The 16,483-nt window shown below is 62.8% G+C and overlaps 2 protein-coding genes across 2 annotated transcripts; both read right to left on the bottom strand.

The window, feature by feature from the left end:
* Positions 1–5,934: 5,934 nt before the first annotated feature.
* Positions 5,935–7,330, bottom strand: LOC128047507 (histone H1.10). The gene has a single exon (XM_052639737.1). It carries the CDS (start codon positions 7,000–7,002, stop codon positions 6,358–6,360), a length of 645 nt encoding a protein of 214 aa, XP_052495697.1. The 5' UTR covers positions 7,003–7,330; the 3' UTR covers positions 5,935–6,357.
* Positions 7,331–14,314: 6,984 nt separating this feature from the next.
* Positions 14,315–15,169, bottom strand: LOC128044546 (basic proline-rich protein-like). The gene has a single exon (XM_052636826.1). The coding sequence runs from the start codon at positions 15,167–15,169 to the stop codon at positions 14,315–14,317; it is 855 nt and encodes a 284-aa protein (XP_052492786.1).
* Between the last annotated feature and the right edge of the window lie 1,314 nt (positions 15,170–16,483).

The raw sequence follows: 16,483 nt of genomic DNA, 5'->3' as shown, positions 1-16,483 counted from the left end.
GTTCTTATAACCTCGACATAAATGTGATGTTTAAAGGCGCATTCTCATATCAGAACATGGTTTTGTGATTTTCAGGTCTACGTAAACGGCGTCATAGGCATTTCCTTCTGCAGTTGCCTCTTGTCTGAATCCTCAGCGTTTCTAGGCGTTGCCAGGTCGCTCTCCAGATTTTCGCTGGACTGCCGTTTTCTCCTCTCTGCCAATAAGTCTCAGGAGAAGGGCAACCAGCTCCTGCCTGAGGCTCTCTGACCCCTCACTGGGCTCCCAGCCCGCAGGCTCTCCTCAGCCCACCCTCCCTGCGGGCACAAGGCTTGGCTCCAGGCCTCAGAGGAAGCAGAGGGTCCCCTAGACTCCAGATTTCTGTTGCAGTGGACAGATGGCTCCCCGACTCTTGTGTGCAGTCCACCTGGCTTCACAGCTTCCTGGAAAGCTGTGTACCTGAAAAGCTCTGCGCACCCAAGCGGAACAGACCCAGGCAGGGGAGAGACTCCGCCCACAGGGGCAGATGGAGGGGCTCCTGGCCTGGGTCTCAGCTTGCAGGATGAGGGCAGCACCCTGCTCTCCACTGGGAAAGCCCAGAGGGTAGGTTAGTGATGGGGACCAGAGGGGGCGATGGCTGACCTCAGCCAGGGGGAGGGTAGAGCCTCAGTCCTCGGGGAAGGAGCTCTGGCTTGGGCTTCGTGGGAGGCCCCCAGTACATACAAAGCTGCCGTGAGGTGTGGTTTGTCCATCTCTGAATCAGGACAGTGGGTGCTCACAGTTGAACTCCCAGGAGCCCACAGCAACAGGTGCTGGTTGTTGGGAGAGCCAACACCTGCCGCTGTCACGGCGATGCTCCTGTGGAGAGGGGTCCCGGGCTCCAGGGAGCCGTGCTGCAGACTCCAGGGGCAACACTCCCAGTGGAGGCGCTGGAGGGGGTGCTGGGACAGGGCCTCACTGCTCTGCTCTTAGCCCCTGATGGAGGTGGCCAGGAGAAAGAGAACACTTGGGAGAGGCAAGAGAAGTTGGGCGAGAACAGGGAAGCACATACCCGGAGGTGCACAGCGCAGGGCTCTGGGGGGAGCTGGTCACCCAGGGTGCAGGCCCTCAGCAGCGGCAGGCTGAGGGCGTCACCACCGCGGGGCTTTCCTCTGCCTCCTGTTCCATCAGGAGACCGCCATCCAAAGCTGCTTGTCTCGTGAAACAGCCAGAACAACCCGCAGAGATCAAAATGAGTGATCACACAGGTGGGGACTGCAGGCCACACCACGTCACACGTGATTTTGTTTGGCTTAGGAGTTTATTTTGCTATGGATTTTGTTAACGGAATTTGTTTTGGTAACACCCACAGGATGTAAGGGTGCCGTCACACCCGTGTTTCGGTGCACACTCCAGTGGCATGAAAGAGGCTCGTACTGTTGTGCAGCCATCACCAGGATCCGCTCCCAGAAGACTTTCCATCTTGCAAACCGGAGATTCTGACCCCGTCCCTGTCCCAGCCTCTGCCACCCACCATCCCCCTTCCTGTCTTTGGGAACTTGGCTCCTGTCGGCCCTCGCATACGTGGGATCATGCAATGCTTGTCCCTTTTTGACGGGCTTGTTTCACTGAGCGCAGCGTTTTTCAGGTTAATCCATGTCGCAGTGTCAGAACCTCCTTTTAAGGCTGAGTAACAGTGCACGGTGTGTTCATCCGTCAGCCACCGATGGGCCCTGGGTGCTCCCGCCGGGTGGCTGCGGTGGTGAGTGCTGCCCTGAGCACGGCTGCGCGGGTCTCCGAGTCACTGCTTTCAATTCTTTCGGTTGTGTCCCCGGAAGTAAAATTGACGGCTCAATTCTATGTTGGATCTTTTGAGGACCCTCCATACTGTTTTCCAATAGCTGCATCACGTTACATTCCTGCCATCAATGCACAAAGTTCCAGTTTCAAGCCCACATTTTGAAAGTGAGAGGTTTCACACACACACACACAAAATGTGTAATCTCCACATAAAAACTTCTCAGGAGGTGCCTCGGATGACCAAGCACCTTGTGGGACCACAGGCAGCTGGGGGACCCTCCTGCCAGCCTCCCTGGATAACCCACTCCCCTCCCTGCCTCCAGAGAGCAGCTCAGAAACTTGCAGGTGCTTCTGCCGTGTCTGAGAAAGCTCTGGCTCCCTTCTGTCCCCCTGTTGCCTGGACACCATCAGAAGGGCTCTGGGGTCTGTGCACCTCTGTTTGAGACTCTAGTTCCGGCTGGCATGCACCCACCTTGTGGGGGGGAATGGCAATCTCTTTGCATGGCGGATGTGGCTGGGCCGCACAGGGCCGCCCTCACTTGCCCCTGCGGGGCAGCCATGGGCAGATTCTTGCCGGATTCGGGTGGAAGCCGCCGCTGTGGTTGCCGGGCTGCCCGCTTACCTCCTCGGTGGGAAGTGGCGCCGCAGCTGGTGGTCTGCTCTCCCTGGATTCTCAGGGTTCCTGATTCCCGGGCCAGATGTGGACATGTTCACCTCTGGATGAAGAGTCTCAGCTCTGCAGGCTAGGATACCCCCGTCGCCAGGGTCAGATGCAACATGGACTTGGGTTTCAGTCCTGTGCTCAGCACCAGGTCCTGTCCTGGCGGAGGACAGCTTGAGCTGGAGTTGACTGGGTCAAGACCGCATTCTACGGGTTGCTCGGGAAGTTTGGCCTTAAAAGGGGCCTTTGCAGCGTCTGTGGAGCCATCCAGGGCCCAGGGAGAAGCAGGATCCGGAACACAGAGGCAGACCTGAGGTCTGAGGAGGTTCCCAGAGAGGCAGGTCCCAGCCCAGGCAGAGGACACAGGCAGCCTCGCGGCAGAGAGGGCCGTACACCCAGAGGTGGTGGAAAACGCGAGACCCTGGCCAGAGGGTCAGACAGCCCTGCTCAGCAGATGAGTGAGCAAAAGGAACCTCTTTCGGCTCTGTTTATAGATGAGGACACCGAGGCCTGGAGAGAGCAGTCTTGCCCCAGACATCAGACCATGGTGGAGCCAGGTCCAGAGCCCTGCCCGGCCACTGTGGGCCCCCACCCCCACCCAGCCCCTCTGCCCGGCGGATGTAGGCCTGGGCTGTGGCCGTGCCCGTGGTCACTTGCCTCCTTGCTGTAGTACGCTCACCTCATCCAGGAAGCCCTCCTCCAGGGCCCCGCGGCATCCCGTGCCTTCAGTGTTTGCCTGGAATTGAGGCCGCTTGAAGCCAAGTCCAAGAGACACAGTAAGTAGATCCGCCCCCTGCTCTGTGCAGGAGCAGAAAACAGACCTCCCGCACCAGTGAGGTGGGTGTTGGAACACCTCCCTCTAGGGCTCTCTTGAGGCTGAGGTCTCTGCAGTCTTCCTCAGGGTGCCGGGCACACAAAGGGTGTTTCTTCAACTTCAGGGCGTGGGACCCAGCCACGCTCGGCTGAAGGCAACTTGGGCAGAGTTGAGGAGGGGCCTGTGGGTGGAGTGAAGGCCCCTGGGAGAGCGCGTGTCCATCTTCACGGGTTTACTGCGGCCACGCAGGCTTCCTCTAGTTGCAGGAGCCGCTCTGTAGCGCAGGGCTCGGGCTACACAGCGCAGGCTCAGCAGCTGTGGCCCGCGAGCTCACCTCCTCCACGGCGCACGGAATCTTCCTGGACCAGCGAGAGAGCCTGCATCTCCTGCGTTGGACACCCAGGGAGGTCCTGGGCGGGGGGTTGAGGAAGAGCAGTTTGAATGGATGACAAGGTCCAGGATGTGGGCATGGGAGGATAAAATGAGTTGAAGGAGTGAGACCGGATTGCAGGTAACAGAAACGCAAGTCAGACTAGCTTATGTGAAAAGCAAGCATCGACTCCTGGAACAGCCGGGTCTAAGCAGCTTCGGGCACAACTGGACCTGGACCTCGCGTTCATATCCTTAGGGATCTGCTTCTCTGTGTACTGGCTCCAGCTTTCTCTGCCTTGGCCTCTTTTTCAGGTGGGCCTTCTCCGTGTGTTGACAAGGGTGGCCACCAGCAGCTCTGGCCCAATGTCCCTACCCTTAGTGGTCCTGGGCGGAAGAGCACCTCTTTCTCACTACTTCCAAATTGACTCGTTGAGGTCAAGAACTCATTTCACTGATCATGGCCAGGCAACAGGTTCAAGAGGCATCAGCCAGCTCTCCGGCCATGTGACCACCCTTGGGACTGGAAGGGCCAGACCCCAGAGCATTGTGGCTGGACAACACGGGGCATGACTGTCCCTGGGAGAAAATGAAACTGCTTTTTATCATCACAAGAGGCGCACCAGTGCTCCTGGAGAAACAGGCCTTAGCCTGGAAAAGGCAACAAGCCAGGGGCCCAGCCTTCAAAGAGCAGAGGGGAAGGGGTGCCAGGAGAGGTGGAGGCGGCATCAGAGCTGGAGGCTGCTGGGAGAACTGGGTGGTGAGCAGCGCAGAGCTAATTCAGGACGGAAGTCTGGAAAGACCGTGCAGAACAGCGGGCCTGCAGGCCCACTTGGGGGTGTGGAGCTGGAGGTCGGTTGTCAAAGGGTGGAGTTAGCAAGGGGAGGAGCTTGGGTCGGGGGAGCTCTGCAAGGGGAAGCTGCTTGGTGTGAAGAGCGTGGCCAGAAGAGGCAGACTTCTCTGCCGGTCCGCCCCCCCCCTCCCCCCGACCCCCCCCCCCTCCCCGGGCCACCTGGGAGAGGGCCAGAGAGCCAGGCCCCAGCCCGAGGCTGACTTGGACAGCTGGGGTGAGCCCAGGTGGCATCTGGTTCAGGGAAAGAGGGTGGAATCTGAGGGCTCACGTTTAGTGGGTCAGGAGCACCATCCCTTGGACCCTGGGGAGGCCAAGATCTCTCAGGGCTGCTAGCTGCTGGCGGCCTATTGGCTAGCTCTGCAGACAGTTTGGGACTGGCCCACTCTGGCACAGTGGCCCTGCAGGAGGGTACTGGGCACACTGCCCCCCAATCAGAGCTGCAAAGTAGATGAAGTTGTAGCCAAAACCTGGGCTGGCAGGGCGGGTGTTTTTCCCAAGAATCCAGACAGCCACTGCCAAGTCCAGCATTCCTCCTCCACCCCAGCGGCCTGGTCACTTCAGAGAGGATGACGTGGTTCCCTCCCACCCCCAGCAAAAGCGTGGGCAGGGCCGGCACCTGAGCTGTCTTGGCCCAGGACAAGGCTGAGCAACAGCACTGGCAGCTGGCCCCGCAGTTCCCTGCAGCAGGAGGCAGTGAGGACCCCCAGCAGGGCCGGGAGAGGTGAAGTGGGTCTGGGTGGCCGCTTGCCCACCGTGCGGAGGGTCTGCGCTGTTACTCCTCCCTCTGTTCCTGAGGGCAGTGGCTGCCAGGCAGCACTCAGGAAACTTGCTGTACCAGGATTCTCCGCGCTCTCATCTAGCCCCAGGCTTGGTCAGCCTGGTCTGTACATATATATGCATTATTCTGGAATCTTCGCTGGCTTCCCCATCGCTCCAGAGTTCTCTCGTTTTGCAGGATTGTCTCTTCATAGAAACATTAAAATAGGCCTGTTTACTGCCCAACTAGACGAACAACTATTTCATATGCTGAACACAAACGGGTAGGGACCTCCCCGGGCCGTCTCATTCCTGCCCATTTACCCTTAACTCTGGATCCCACGTAGGCTGCAGACTGACAAGCTCCAGGAGGGTCAGCCTTGCTCAGACCGCTACTTGCATCACGGTGGGTGAGCCTGGGTCCGCTGTCCATCACATCAACAGGGAGCCTCACTCAACTCGAGTTCACTCAGCTCTGTGAAGACCCACCCTGCAGCGACTGAGAGCAGACCCTCGCCAAGCCCCTGCTCCCCCAGCCCCGGGGCGAAACTGCCCTTCTACCCAGGTAAACCCATGCCAGCTTCTGGGACGAACCGCCCAGCTCCCCGCCTGCATCTCTAACGGACTCAGCGCGGAAGGGACCCTCCGTTACCCATCCAGCCCAAGTTCAAGCCCCGCGGCGGCCGCGCCCAGCCTTACTCCACTCGAAGACGACAAGAGCGGTTGAAAGGTTTAAACAATTTATTTTGCCCCAAAAATGGAGACCGGAGAGAGGAAAGCCACGCGCGCTCCCGCGCCATTATCCGGCGCGCGCCCGGAGGCGGGAAGGGCTGCGCCGCCGTGGCGTCCTCGTGCGCAGGGACGGGGCGGGCAGGCGCAGCCCGGCCATTGGCGCCCCGGAGCCGGTAACCAAGGCGACAGCCCGGGCCAAGGGCGAGAGCCAATAAGGGCGTCGCCAGGGCCGTTTCAAAAATCTAAAGCAAACAATAACCAAAAACGAAACAAAAAAAAAACGCTCCCACGTTGGGGGATGGGCAGGCCGGCGGGGCCCGGGCCCACTGATGTCGGAGCGCGCACGGCGGTTCGGGCTCCGCGCAAAACCTACGTGCACTGGGGGGTGGAAAAGTGCGCGCCGGGGCCCCGCGCTCACTTGCGGCCCTTGGGCACTTTGGGGACGCTGGGTTTGGCCGCCTTCTTCACCTTCTTGCCCCCCGCGGCCGCCGCCTTCTTGGCCTTGCTGCCTTTGTCCTTCTTGGAAGCGGCGCCCTTCTTGTGTGAGCGCTTCTCGGGCTGTGGGCTCTTAGTCGGCTTCTTGTCCGCGCGTCGCGGGGCGGCCGCGCCCGGGGCCGCCTTCTTGGCCTTGTGCGCAGCGGGCGCCGGGGCAGAGGCGGGCGCCGGGGCTCCGCGCCGCTCGCCGCCGCCACCCTCCAGCTTCTTGCGGTTGAGCTTGAACGAGCCGTTGGCGCCGGTGCCCTTCACCTGCAGCAGGGTGTCGTTCTGCACCAGCGCCTTGATGGAGTACTTGAGGTAGGTGCGCCCGTTTTGCTGGTCGAACCACGCCACCTTCTTGGCCTCCGCGTAGATCTTGGCCAGCGATGAGCCGTTGCGCTCGCCTAGCCGGCGGATGGTCTCCACCACCAGCTGGCTGTACTTGCCCGGCTGATTCTTCTTTTTGCTATTCTTCCTCTTCTTGGACGGGGACAATGCGACCGAGCCTCCGGCCTTCGCCGCCTTCTTGGCCGCCCCCTCGGCAGTCGTCAGCGGGAGGGCCTCTTCGAGCTCCACAGACATAGTGGCGAGCGGGTTGGTGGCGGGCGGGGCGCGGAAACCCGGAGGCCGCGCCGGGAAGAGAAAGGCGAGGGGCCGCGGGGGCGCCGGGGGACTGGGGGCGCGCGGCGGCTCCAGGCGGGAGCGGCCGCGGCCGGGCCTGGGGCCGGGCGGCAGGGCTGGGGTGGGGGCCGGGCCGGCCGGAGCGGGGGTCCCGAATCGGGACCGGAAGCGGGGCCGGCGCAGGAGCGATCGGAACGCTGGAGTCCGGCGCGAGCTGGCCAGAGCAAAGACCGCCTGGGAGCCGGGAAGTCGGCCTAGCGAGCTGCCGCCACCGCTGCCTACACCGGAACTCGCCGGGCGTGCGCGCTGCGCTCTGGCGGGGAGGGCGCCGCGCTCCCCTTTTAAGGCTCCGCGGCGGACCACGTTGAGAACAACAACAGCCTGGTCCGGGGCCGGCGCCAACTTGTGCTTCTTGGAGCCCCTTCCCCGGCCGCTGGCTTCCCAGACCCGGCCTCCCCGGCACCACTGTGCGCGCCGCTGTGCACCCTGGACAGGGCCCGAGCCCGCGGCGCGATGGAGAGGCGGCCCGCGCCCAGGGAGGGCTCGCGAGAGGGGAACGGAGGGGCGCACCCTAGGCTGAGGGAGCGCGAGAGGAGGGGGGCACCCCGTTTGAGGCCGAATAGCGCGCGCCCCCAGGGAGACCCCGCAGCCCAGAGCTCCGCAGCCGACAGCCAAGAGTGCTCCACGGGCCCCCAAGCGCAGATCGCGTCCAGGGGACCCCGGGCCTGCCCGCTGGACGAGCTTTAATTTGTCCGAACTAACACAGGGCACGCCCTCGCGCGGTCGGCTGGGGCAGTGTGGAAGGAGCCGGGACGCTTCGAGGGGGGTCTCCGCCTGCGTGCAAGGGGAGGGCGGATGCAGGCGCCTTCCTTTGCGCACCCGAGGCCTCCTTAGGCCTCGAGGGCCCAGGTCACCACGCGGGAGGCGGCGAGGAGGACTGTAGGTGCTTCTCTGGGGACATTCCCTAGGCGTCCCCCCTCCCCCCCACCGCCGCCGCGGATGCTACAAGTGCCCCCATTTTACGGTGCGAAGTAGCTTCTACCCTTACCCCAAAGCCACAAGGTGGCTCCGGCGGGGGCGAGGGGAGGCGCTGGCCCCGGGAGGATTTCCCAAGGAGGATGAGGGAGGGGAGCGGCTCCTCGTTCTGGGCAGCACCCCCCCCCCCCTTCGTGTGGGGAGCGCAGTTGAGAGCGGGGACACTCTGGGTACCAGGCGGAAGCTTGTTTCAGTTGGTGGCCCTGCCGCTGGGTCCAGTACTGGGGGTGAGGAGGAGGCGTCGGACCATCTTTCTCCAAGCCAAAGGAGCCGTCACTTGGGATAAGCTGAGACACGTAGAGACGCTCCAGGAGGAGGGTGGATCCTCTTTAGGGTGAGTGATTTAGGCCCGATCCTGCTCCCTACAGTCTCCTGAGGCCCAAGCATGGAGGAGGGGCTGGCGGGACGGAGTGGGGGCATAGAGCAGAACCGCCGGCCTCTCAGAGGTCTTCGCACCCCTGCCACAGCGTTTGCCCTGCCCGGCGTGCTCTCCAACAAGCTGCGGTTGTAATAAGCCCCAGGAGAGGAGGACTTTGACCCAGGGAAGTGTGAGGCTGCTGGGATTCGCAGGCGGATGGGGGAGGTCAGGGGCTGGGAGCCACAAAAGGGGCCACTGAGTACATGCAGCAGGAGAGAGAAGGAGAGGAGTCTCCGCATAGGCTCCTGCGGAGAGGCGGAGCCCCTTCTAGCCCAGCGGCCTGGAGCCCCGATTCCAGGGGGAGATGGGGAGCAGTGGTCAGGGGCCTGCGGACACACAGGGCTTGAGCGAAGACCTCGGGTTCCAGAGATGCAAGGTGTGTGCAGGGCGAGAAGCTGCGGGGTGGAGACGCCTTGCCCCTCAGGATGCACGGAGCTGGAGAGTGAGCAGGGACGCCCAGGAGACAGCTGGCCCAGGCAACCCGGTGACTGGCGAGAGGGACTCAGGTCCAAGGGAGAACAGAGGGCGAGGCCCCCGAGGGGACCCCAGACTGAAATCTGCTCCTCCTGTGGGGGCGGGGGATGGGCTGTGAATGAGAATCTGGAGCCGCTTGCAGCTGCAGGCGAGGCTGGATGAGGGCCCTGTCTCCACTGCCGGACGTTGGTTGGAAGGGGAGGGTGTGGGCTGGCAGGAGACAGTGGCTGTCCTCTGGAGACAGAGGAAGAACCGTCAGAGAGGAGGGGACCCGCCCGGGCCCTGCAGATTGAGAGAATTCCTAGAACCGAGGACCTGTCTACCCAGGGCAGCCCCTCAGGAAACTGGTTGAATGAGCTGACTGGCCAGCGTCCGACTTCTCAGAACCTCTGCCTGGACTTTGCCTGTTCAGCCCAGTGTATTTTAAAAGGTGAAGTTTAAAAATCAGGCCATGTCACACAAAAATGCAGTCCAGATTTCACATTTCTCTTTTTAAAAAAATCTGCAGATTGGACCTGGGTCGGGGCAGAAGCGGGGTGGGGGCTGAGGAACAGTGGGCTGATGTCCAGCGCCTGACCAGCGAGGAGGGGGTCAGCAGGAGTAGGGGGAAGGCCCTGTGGCCAGGGGTAGGCCTGGCCGTACCGGGAGGAGCGAAGGACTCAGAGCAGAGTGCACACGTGCAGGCCAGGCAGCGCAGCCCAGACCACCAGGAGGACGTGGTGCACACGCTCCGAGGCCCCTGCAGCCCGGTGGGCTCGGGCGCTGGTGGGATGGAGTAGTTTCCTCTCACTGACCTCAGCATACAGATGAGCAAACAGAGGACTGGGCCTATGCCTTCGGGAAGGCGTGGCCCGTGAACCCCCCACTCCCAGGGAGCCGCCTGCCCCCCTGTAAGGACAGGACAGGTGGCGAAGGCCTCCCGTGGCCAATGGAAGGATGGCGAAACGTGGGGAAAGGCCTCTGCAGTTGGCCAGGGCCTGGCAGGGACGGCCGCCCCTTCCTCAGGTCCTGGGGTCCTGCTGCTCCAAACACCACCCATACGCTGGTGACACCCATGTCTCTCTCCTGAGCAGCAGACCGCGGCGCCCGCCTTCCCCTCCGGGGTGTCTGAAGTGCCTCTTCTGTGTCTCCCACTTTCCCCTGCAATCCCGCCCTCCCCGACACTTGTAGAGAGCAGGGGCCGCGCGCCCCTCCGCCGCCCCACCCCCTGGCTCTGGCCTTTTTGTTCCTTGCTGGGGCTCCCGCGACGCTCGAGGCTCTCGCCACGCCCGGGGCTCCCGCTTGGGGCCTTGGCACAGCCAGGTGGCCGGCCCTTTTCCTCCAGAATCCATTCAGAGCTGCCTCCAGGCCCGCCGCCCCGCTTTATTTTCCTCATAGCACTTATCCTTATCTGACCTTAGGTTGCCTATTTGTAGCGGGGCGAGGGGGCCCTCTGAGCGCCAGCTGGACCGGCCCTGCAGCAGACATGTGGCTTGGCCTGGACCCCCGCTTGCCCACACACTCCCCATGCGAGCCACCTGCCTGGGCCCTGGGCCAGCCCTGTCCCCACCCCTGTAGGGATCCACTCACACACTCACAGTTAGACAGCCTGGGATGGGGCCCCAGGCGCGAGGCCGAGAGGTCTGAGGGGCCGCAGCCCCTGTGGGAAGGCCCAGCGGGCTCCGGAGCTGACAGGAAGCTCTGTCTCCCACACTGATTTAGACAGCGAGGCTGGCTCCAGCCTGGCCCGGTTTGGGGTTTAAAATGGAAGTAAGAGGCCTTAGGTGCTTTTTACTATGTAAAGGGAAATGGGGGAATTCACCAGGTGTAAGGGTGGGGAAAGGTCGCCTTTAAGATGCAAATGTGTATTGTGAAGCCCTGAATGGGGGTGCTCTGGGGGCCTCTGGTCTCCCCTCTCCCCGCCAGCAGCGGGCGGGCCCCTTGCTGAGGCAGGACTAGCGACTGAGAGGCCACCACGCCCTGTCCCCAGGGAGCAGTGCAGCGAGCCCGGAGCCCCGATGCCCATCCACCTCCGATTCCCCGCTGCAGACGCCCCCAAAGTGCAGCTGTGCTTAGAAGACAGTGTGTAAAGAAGGGATGGGCGCTGTTCAGCGTGCAAGGACCCACTACTGCCGGGCGCCATGTGTTGGGGTCCCAGCTCATCCGGGGGTGGGGGGCCTGTGGATGAGGGGCACGAAGTGACAGTGCCCCCCCAGCCCCGGAGCCGACAGCTGACACGGGGCCTGGCAGGTGGTGCTGTTCGCTTGGACGTGAGCAGAGGCTCGTGTCTGGAGCGTCCCCCCCAGCTTCCCGCAGCCGGCTCTGCCAGAGCTGGGGACCCGCTCGGCCACATGGCCTTCTCCAGGCCTTTTACGTCTTTTTCCTTTAAGAGCCCTTTTTCTTAGTGAAGTTATTTGTGGTATAAAACCCGACTGGGGGAACAAGGCTGTGAGGTGACAGCCGAGGGGCGCGTCTCGGCCCTGGACACCAGTCCGCGTCCGGGGGCCTGTGCCCGTCTGGTCGTGCCCTCGGGGCAGGCTGGTCAGTTCCTGATGTGTCTCCCTGACTGTCCTTTGTACACCAGCCCAGAACGAGCCTCCAGACCACTCTTACAGATCCACTTAAGTGTTGATGCCCTGTGACCCGGCAGGCTTCCAAGTGTGCCCCCCAACCCACGTCCCCCATGAGCACCCATCCTGGGCCTTGTGAGTCCACCTGGCTTGGCCTGCGTGTGTCTCCCAACTCCATCCCCACCCCACATTTCAGGCACAGCCATCAGGCCACCCCTGGTGACCTGGCCGCAGCCTCGAGCCTTCCTGGCTCCCCCATCGAATTCAGGCTTTTGGAGGCTTGGATGGCCTGGCTTTCTGCCCCCTCACAGCCTGGCTCTGCCCCCCCTTCTTCCTTCTTCCTTCAGCCACAGCCCCGCCTCCCCTGTGGGGATCTCTGCCAGCCAGGGGCAGGGAAGGGGGCAGGCTCTGGGAAGACAATGGCGCCGAGTGGCCTTTGAGCCGTGATCTGTGGGCACAGTGGCCTAGGAGAGGCTTGCCCCTGCCTCCCCGAAGGGCCTCTCCTGCAGGAGGATCGCTGCCCAGCAGAGGGGGGCAGGCTCTGGGGGGACAGTGGCATTGAGTGGACTTCGAGCCGTGTTCCATGGACAGGGAGGCCTGGGAGAGGCTGACCCCTTGCCTGTTTGCCTCCCTCCTCCGGCAGGGTCTCCTGGGGGGTGAGCTGGCCCATGCGCCGGGGAGGCCAAGGTCGGAACTGTTGTCCGGCCTCGGCCGTGGTAGAGTTTGATATCTCTTCTCCATGGGGCCCGAGGGATCAAGGCCGAGGGGCTGGGGCAAGGTCGCATCCAGACACTGTTCTGGGAGGGGCGCTGGGGCCAGGGCAGAGCCTGACAAGCAGAGAAACCATCTTCCAGTGTGACCGCACTGGCAAGGCCCCCCCGGCCGGGGAAGACAACAAAGCATTTGCTGTTCCCCTCATTTCAAGGAGCGGCACCACCCCGATTCTAGCAGTAGCACTTGGTTTTACACCGTTAATTGCTCTCTGAGATTGTCCTGTCTTGTGCCTGTCACCCCCACGAGAGCAGGGATGCGCTCAAGCCACGCTGCACGGGGCCTGACACATAGTAGGCCCTCAATAAATATTTGTTGAATGAATGAAATGGGAGTCAAAGCTGGGCAGGCTTAGGGTTAGCACGAGGGCCTGCAAGGCTCAGAGAAGCTCATCTCAGAGCGATCAGGCTCGGCTCGCCCAGTCCTGGGGGTCCTGACTTTCTTTCCTGATCTAGAACCAACCCAGCTGCCCTGAAAGCTCCCTAACTGCCACTTTCTGGGGGTGCGCCTCCTCCTGCCCACCACTGCCCACCATCGCCCGCTTCAGAGGCCTTTGAAGAGGAGAGTGGGAGCTTGTCACTTTCCCACTCAGGGTGCCCGCCCTGGCCACAGCATCCAGGCCCTGCTGACGTCTTTGACTTTATTCCCCCGGCTCACCTGCCCTCCCTTCCGCAGCCCGCTTCCCACCCCAGCTCCTTCAACCCTGGCCATCCCAATTTCTTCTCATTGAGTCTTCCTTAGCTAAATTATCTTCTGCTTTAACATCTGCCCCCAAGACCCTTCTGTCTTGTGTAGCCTCAAATATGAGACTCTAGAAGGGGCTCTAACTGCTGTTTCAGAAGTTAGGTGCAAGGGGACCCACTTCTGAAAATGAAGAGGCCAGCAAAGCCCAGGAGACAACACCTCCTCCTAACTCGAGAGCCTGGCATACACAGCTCTCCAAAACTGAGCCCTCCTCCGCCCCTCCCCTCTCAGCCACTGCTTCTTGAAGGAGGTGACCCCCTGAATGCTTTGGGAGCATCCTCGATAGGTTCAGGGGAAGGGACCCCCTGGGACCTGAAGAAGCTGAGGTGCCAGGTGCAGGGAAGGGGCCAAGCCCACCCGGGGTTTCTGGGTTGTCTCCAAGTCTTATTCCCAGTCCAGTGCTCTTGCCCTTGCTGACCTCTCATCTGGCCAGTTAGCTGGGGATGGGGAAGGGATGGGGAGGCCAGGCCAGTCCCCTGGATGAGGACGGACATTGGCCATGTGCCCGCCTTGTCTGGGTGAGAAGGCTGTCCTTTGGGGCCAGGCCCCAGAGCTTGGGAACATCGGGAGGGGACCCGGGGGAGAGCCCGAGCTGTCTCCTGGCCTCTGAGCTCACCCTGGACCTGTCCGCCAGGCACTACCAGCCCCAGAAGACAGAGAGCGCCTCCGAGTGGGCCTCCCTGTGGCCAGATCTTCACAGAAGCCACCGTTTTCTCAGAGCCCCCACTGGACCCCATCAGATCCTGCCCATCCCTCCTTAAACCCTCGGGCGGCTTCCCATGGCACTTAGAATCACATCTAAGCGTGCTGCCTCGGTGTCCTGCCCTGCCCCGTGGCCCCTACCCGCCCCTCCACTTGGGGCTTGAGTGCTGGTGAGCCCTCCTTCGCCTCCCATTCTTGCCAATCAGGTGAATACCACCTCCTCCGGGAAGCCCTCCCTGAGCACCCCATCTGAAGTAGGGCCATCCACCCCCCACCGTCTCTCCCTTTCCCAGGTTGGTTCTTCAAAGCACGCGTCACTGCTGTAGCTTCTGCAGTCTCTCTTCCCCACCCAGCTTCTGCTTGTCTGGCGTGTGGGTCACCGGACCCTTTGTAGGCGGCACACAGTAGGTGCTCAGTAAAAGTCTGTGTGAATCAATGAGGAGAAAGGGCCCTGACTAGGAGGAGTTCCGAGATGCGGCCTCTCCTCTCGGCCCCCAGTCCTGGCTGCTTGTCTTGAGAGTGCAGGGAGCTAGGCGGCATCTCCCGCTGCCGCGCGCACACACACACACACACACACACCCTAGGCCTGCGAGGGGCTAGCAGCGGGCCCAAGCGAGGAAGGAGCCTTTCCAGCGGGACGCTTGTGGCCTGGAGCCCTGGGCGGGGGGCTCCGAGGACTTGGGGGCAGCCTTCCGTGTGGGCAGCGGGGAGGTTCTCGGCAAGCACAGTCATCACCCCCGGAGAGGGTGGCGGCCGCGGCCGGGGTCGGTCGGCGGAGGCCTCTGGGGACAGAAGGGGGAGGGTCCCCGGGGTGGGGACGCTCGTCTCTGTCCCAGGGACGCGGGAGCGGGCGCCCAGCCTCCGCGTTTCCCCCAAGTGCCCCCGGCCCTTGGCGCCCGCCCGCCTCCATCTGCGCCGGAGGTCTGGGCTGCGGGCCCCGGCGGGCGTTGGGCGCGCGTCCCCGCGGCCGTCTCCATGGAGACCGCGCGCGCCTCCCAACCGGCACGCCGGCGGGCGTTGGGCGCGCGTCCCCGCGGCCGTCTCCATGGAGACCGCGCGCGCCTCCCAACCGGCACGCCGGCGGGCGTTGGGCCTCCCGCGGCGCGGGGGCGCGCGCGCCCTGGGCGGGGCCGGCGGAGGAGGGGCCTCGGGGGGTCCCGGGCGACGCGGGCTCGCGCGGCCGCCGGGGGAGCCGCTCTGCGAGAGGAGCTGACCCAGAGCCGGCGATCTGGACCCTCGCTGGCGGTCGCTCGTGCAGGGCCGCTCTGGAGGCGGCTCTGCGGTGCGGGTCCGTGCGGAGACCGCGCCCTGGGCCGGCCGCCTGGGACGCCGTCCTGCCGGCCCCCACCGCGGTCTCCGGGCTCTGCGGTCTCAGAGAGCAGCCTGGGCCCCTCTCCTCGGGCCAGGAGACCAGCGCGCGATCCTCACAGGACATCCCTGCCGCCTGCACCCCCGCAGACACACGCGTAATGTCCACAGCCCCAGTGGAGGCTGGCCCAGCTGGAGGCTGGCTTCTCCAGGCACCTGGGCAGGTGACAGCTGGCGCGCACCTGACCTGCGGCCACCCCAGCCGGCAGAGCTGGCTTCCAGAGTGACCTCTCAACCGTCCTCTCCGCCCTTCCCTGGTGCTGCCTTCAAGGACGTACTGTCGGCACCTGCTGGCCTTGGCCAGTCGGGAATCCGTGCCCCCAGCCCCGGTGGGGACTGTGGGCCCCGGGGAGCAGGGCGTCACAGGCTCACCTGATGGTGAGCCACCAGAGCTGCGTCCTCACGGGGGTCCCCCCCCCCCCACACCTCTGTGCTGCCTTCTCCCTGCTCCCCATTCTTCTGTCTGGATGCTTGTCTATTCACATTTTGTCCCAGGAAACCAAAAACCCCACAAGAAAACCACAGACAAAAGCACCAACTGTATCTATCCCAGGGTCCACAAACATACAGGCCTACTTGACCAGGTAGAAAATACCAGTGAATGAGGTGGTTTGCAAGGCCTGGTGGGTCCATAAGGGGGCAGCTGATAGCGGCCCCTGCTGCTATGCCAGGCGGAGGGCAGGCTCAGGGCTGCAAAACACTCTGAAGACAAGTAGGAAAATGATCTTGTTTAGTATGTAATCTCTTGTGGTTAAACGCTTGTTGTTCAGTCACTAAGTCGGGTCTGGCTCTGTGACCCCAGGGACTGCAGCCTGCCAGGCTCCTCTGGCATGGGATCCTCCAGGCGAGAATACTGGAGTGGGTTGCCATGCCCTCCTCCAGGGGATCTTCCCGACCCAGGGATCAAACCTGCGTCTCCTGAAGTGGCAGGCGGGTTCCTGACCACTGGCTGAGCCGCCTGGGAAGCTCTCAAGTGTACCAGGTACTTGAATGTTTGTATGTACTGTGAGACAGCACAGTCCGTCACCGTACACAGTTTCAGGATTTTTTTTTGTCCTGATGAGGACTTTTTAAGACCTACCCTCACTGTGAAACTGTATGGAGTCTGTAGTTAAATCCATTTCACCTGTAACCTGCCTTGACGCCTCAAGCTCATTGTAATCATTGCTGCGTAAAGAGCCACGTGTCCTCGACGCAGCTCAGCCTAAACAACACGTCTGCGCGAGTTGTCCTCCAGGAACTCGGCTTCAGCTGCACCTGGTGTGAGCTGAGCTGTGGGACCACGGCCCCTCCAACTGGGCCGGCACGGGTGTCCACAGGGTGACCTTTGGAAGGTGCAGACGCCAGGCCCTGGTTCCACCTGCACAGACCCACGATGGGA

The sequence above is a fragment of the Budorcas taxicolor genome, chromosome 1, assembly GCF_023091745.1.
Source record: "Budorcas taxicolor isolate Tak-1 chromosome 1, Takin1.1, whole genome shotgun sequence".
Classification (NCBI taxonomy): domain Eukaryota; kingdom Metazoa; phylum Chordata; class Mammalia; order Artiodactyla; family Bovidae; genus Budorcas; species Budorcas taxicolor.
The sequence above is the reverse complement of the archived record's forward strand: the minus strand, read 5'-3'. Positions and strand labels throughout refer to the sequence as shown.

Bases quoted from the DNA above. Each gene is read 5' to 3' on its own strand.
- LOC128044546 (XM_052636826.1), bottom strand. From the start codon at position 15,169: ATGTCCTGTGAGGATCGCGCGCTGGTCTCCTGGCCCGAGGAGAGGGGC.
- LOC128047507 (XM_052639737.1), bottom strand. From the start codon at position 7,002: ATGTCTGTGGAGCTCGAAGAGGCCCTCCCGCTGACGACTGCCGAGGGG.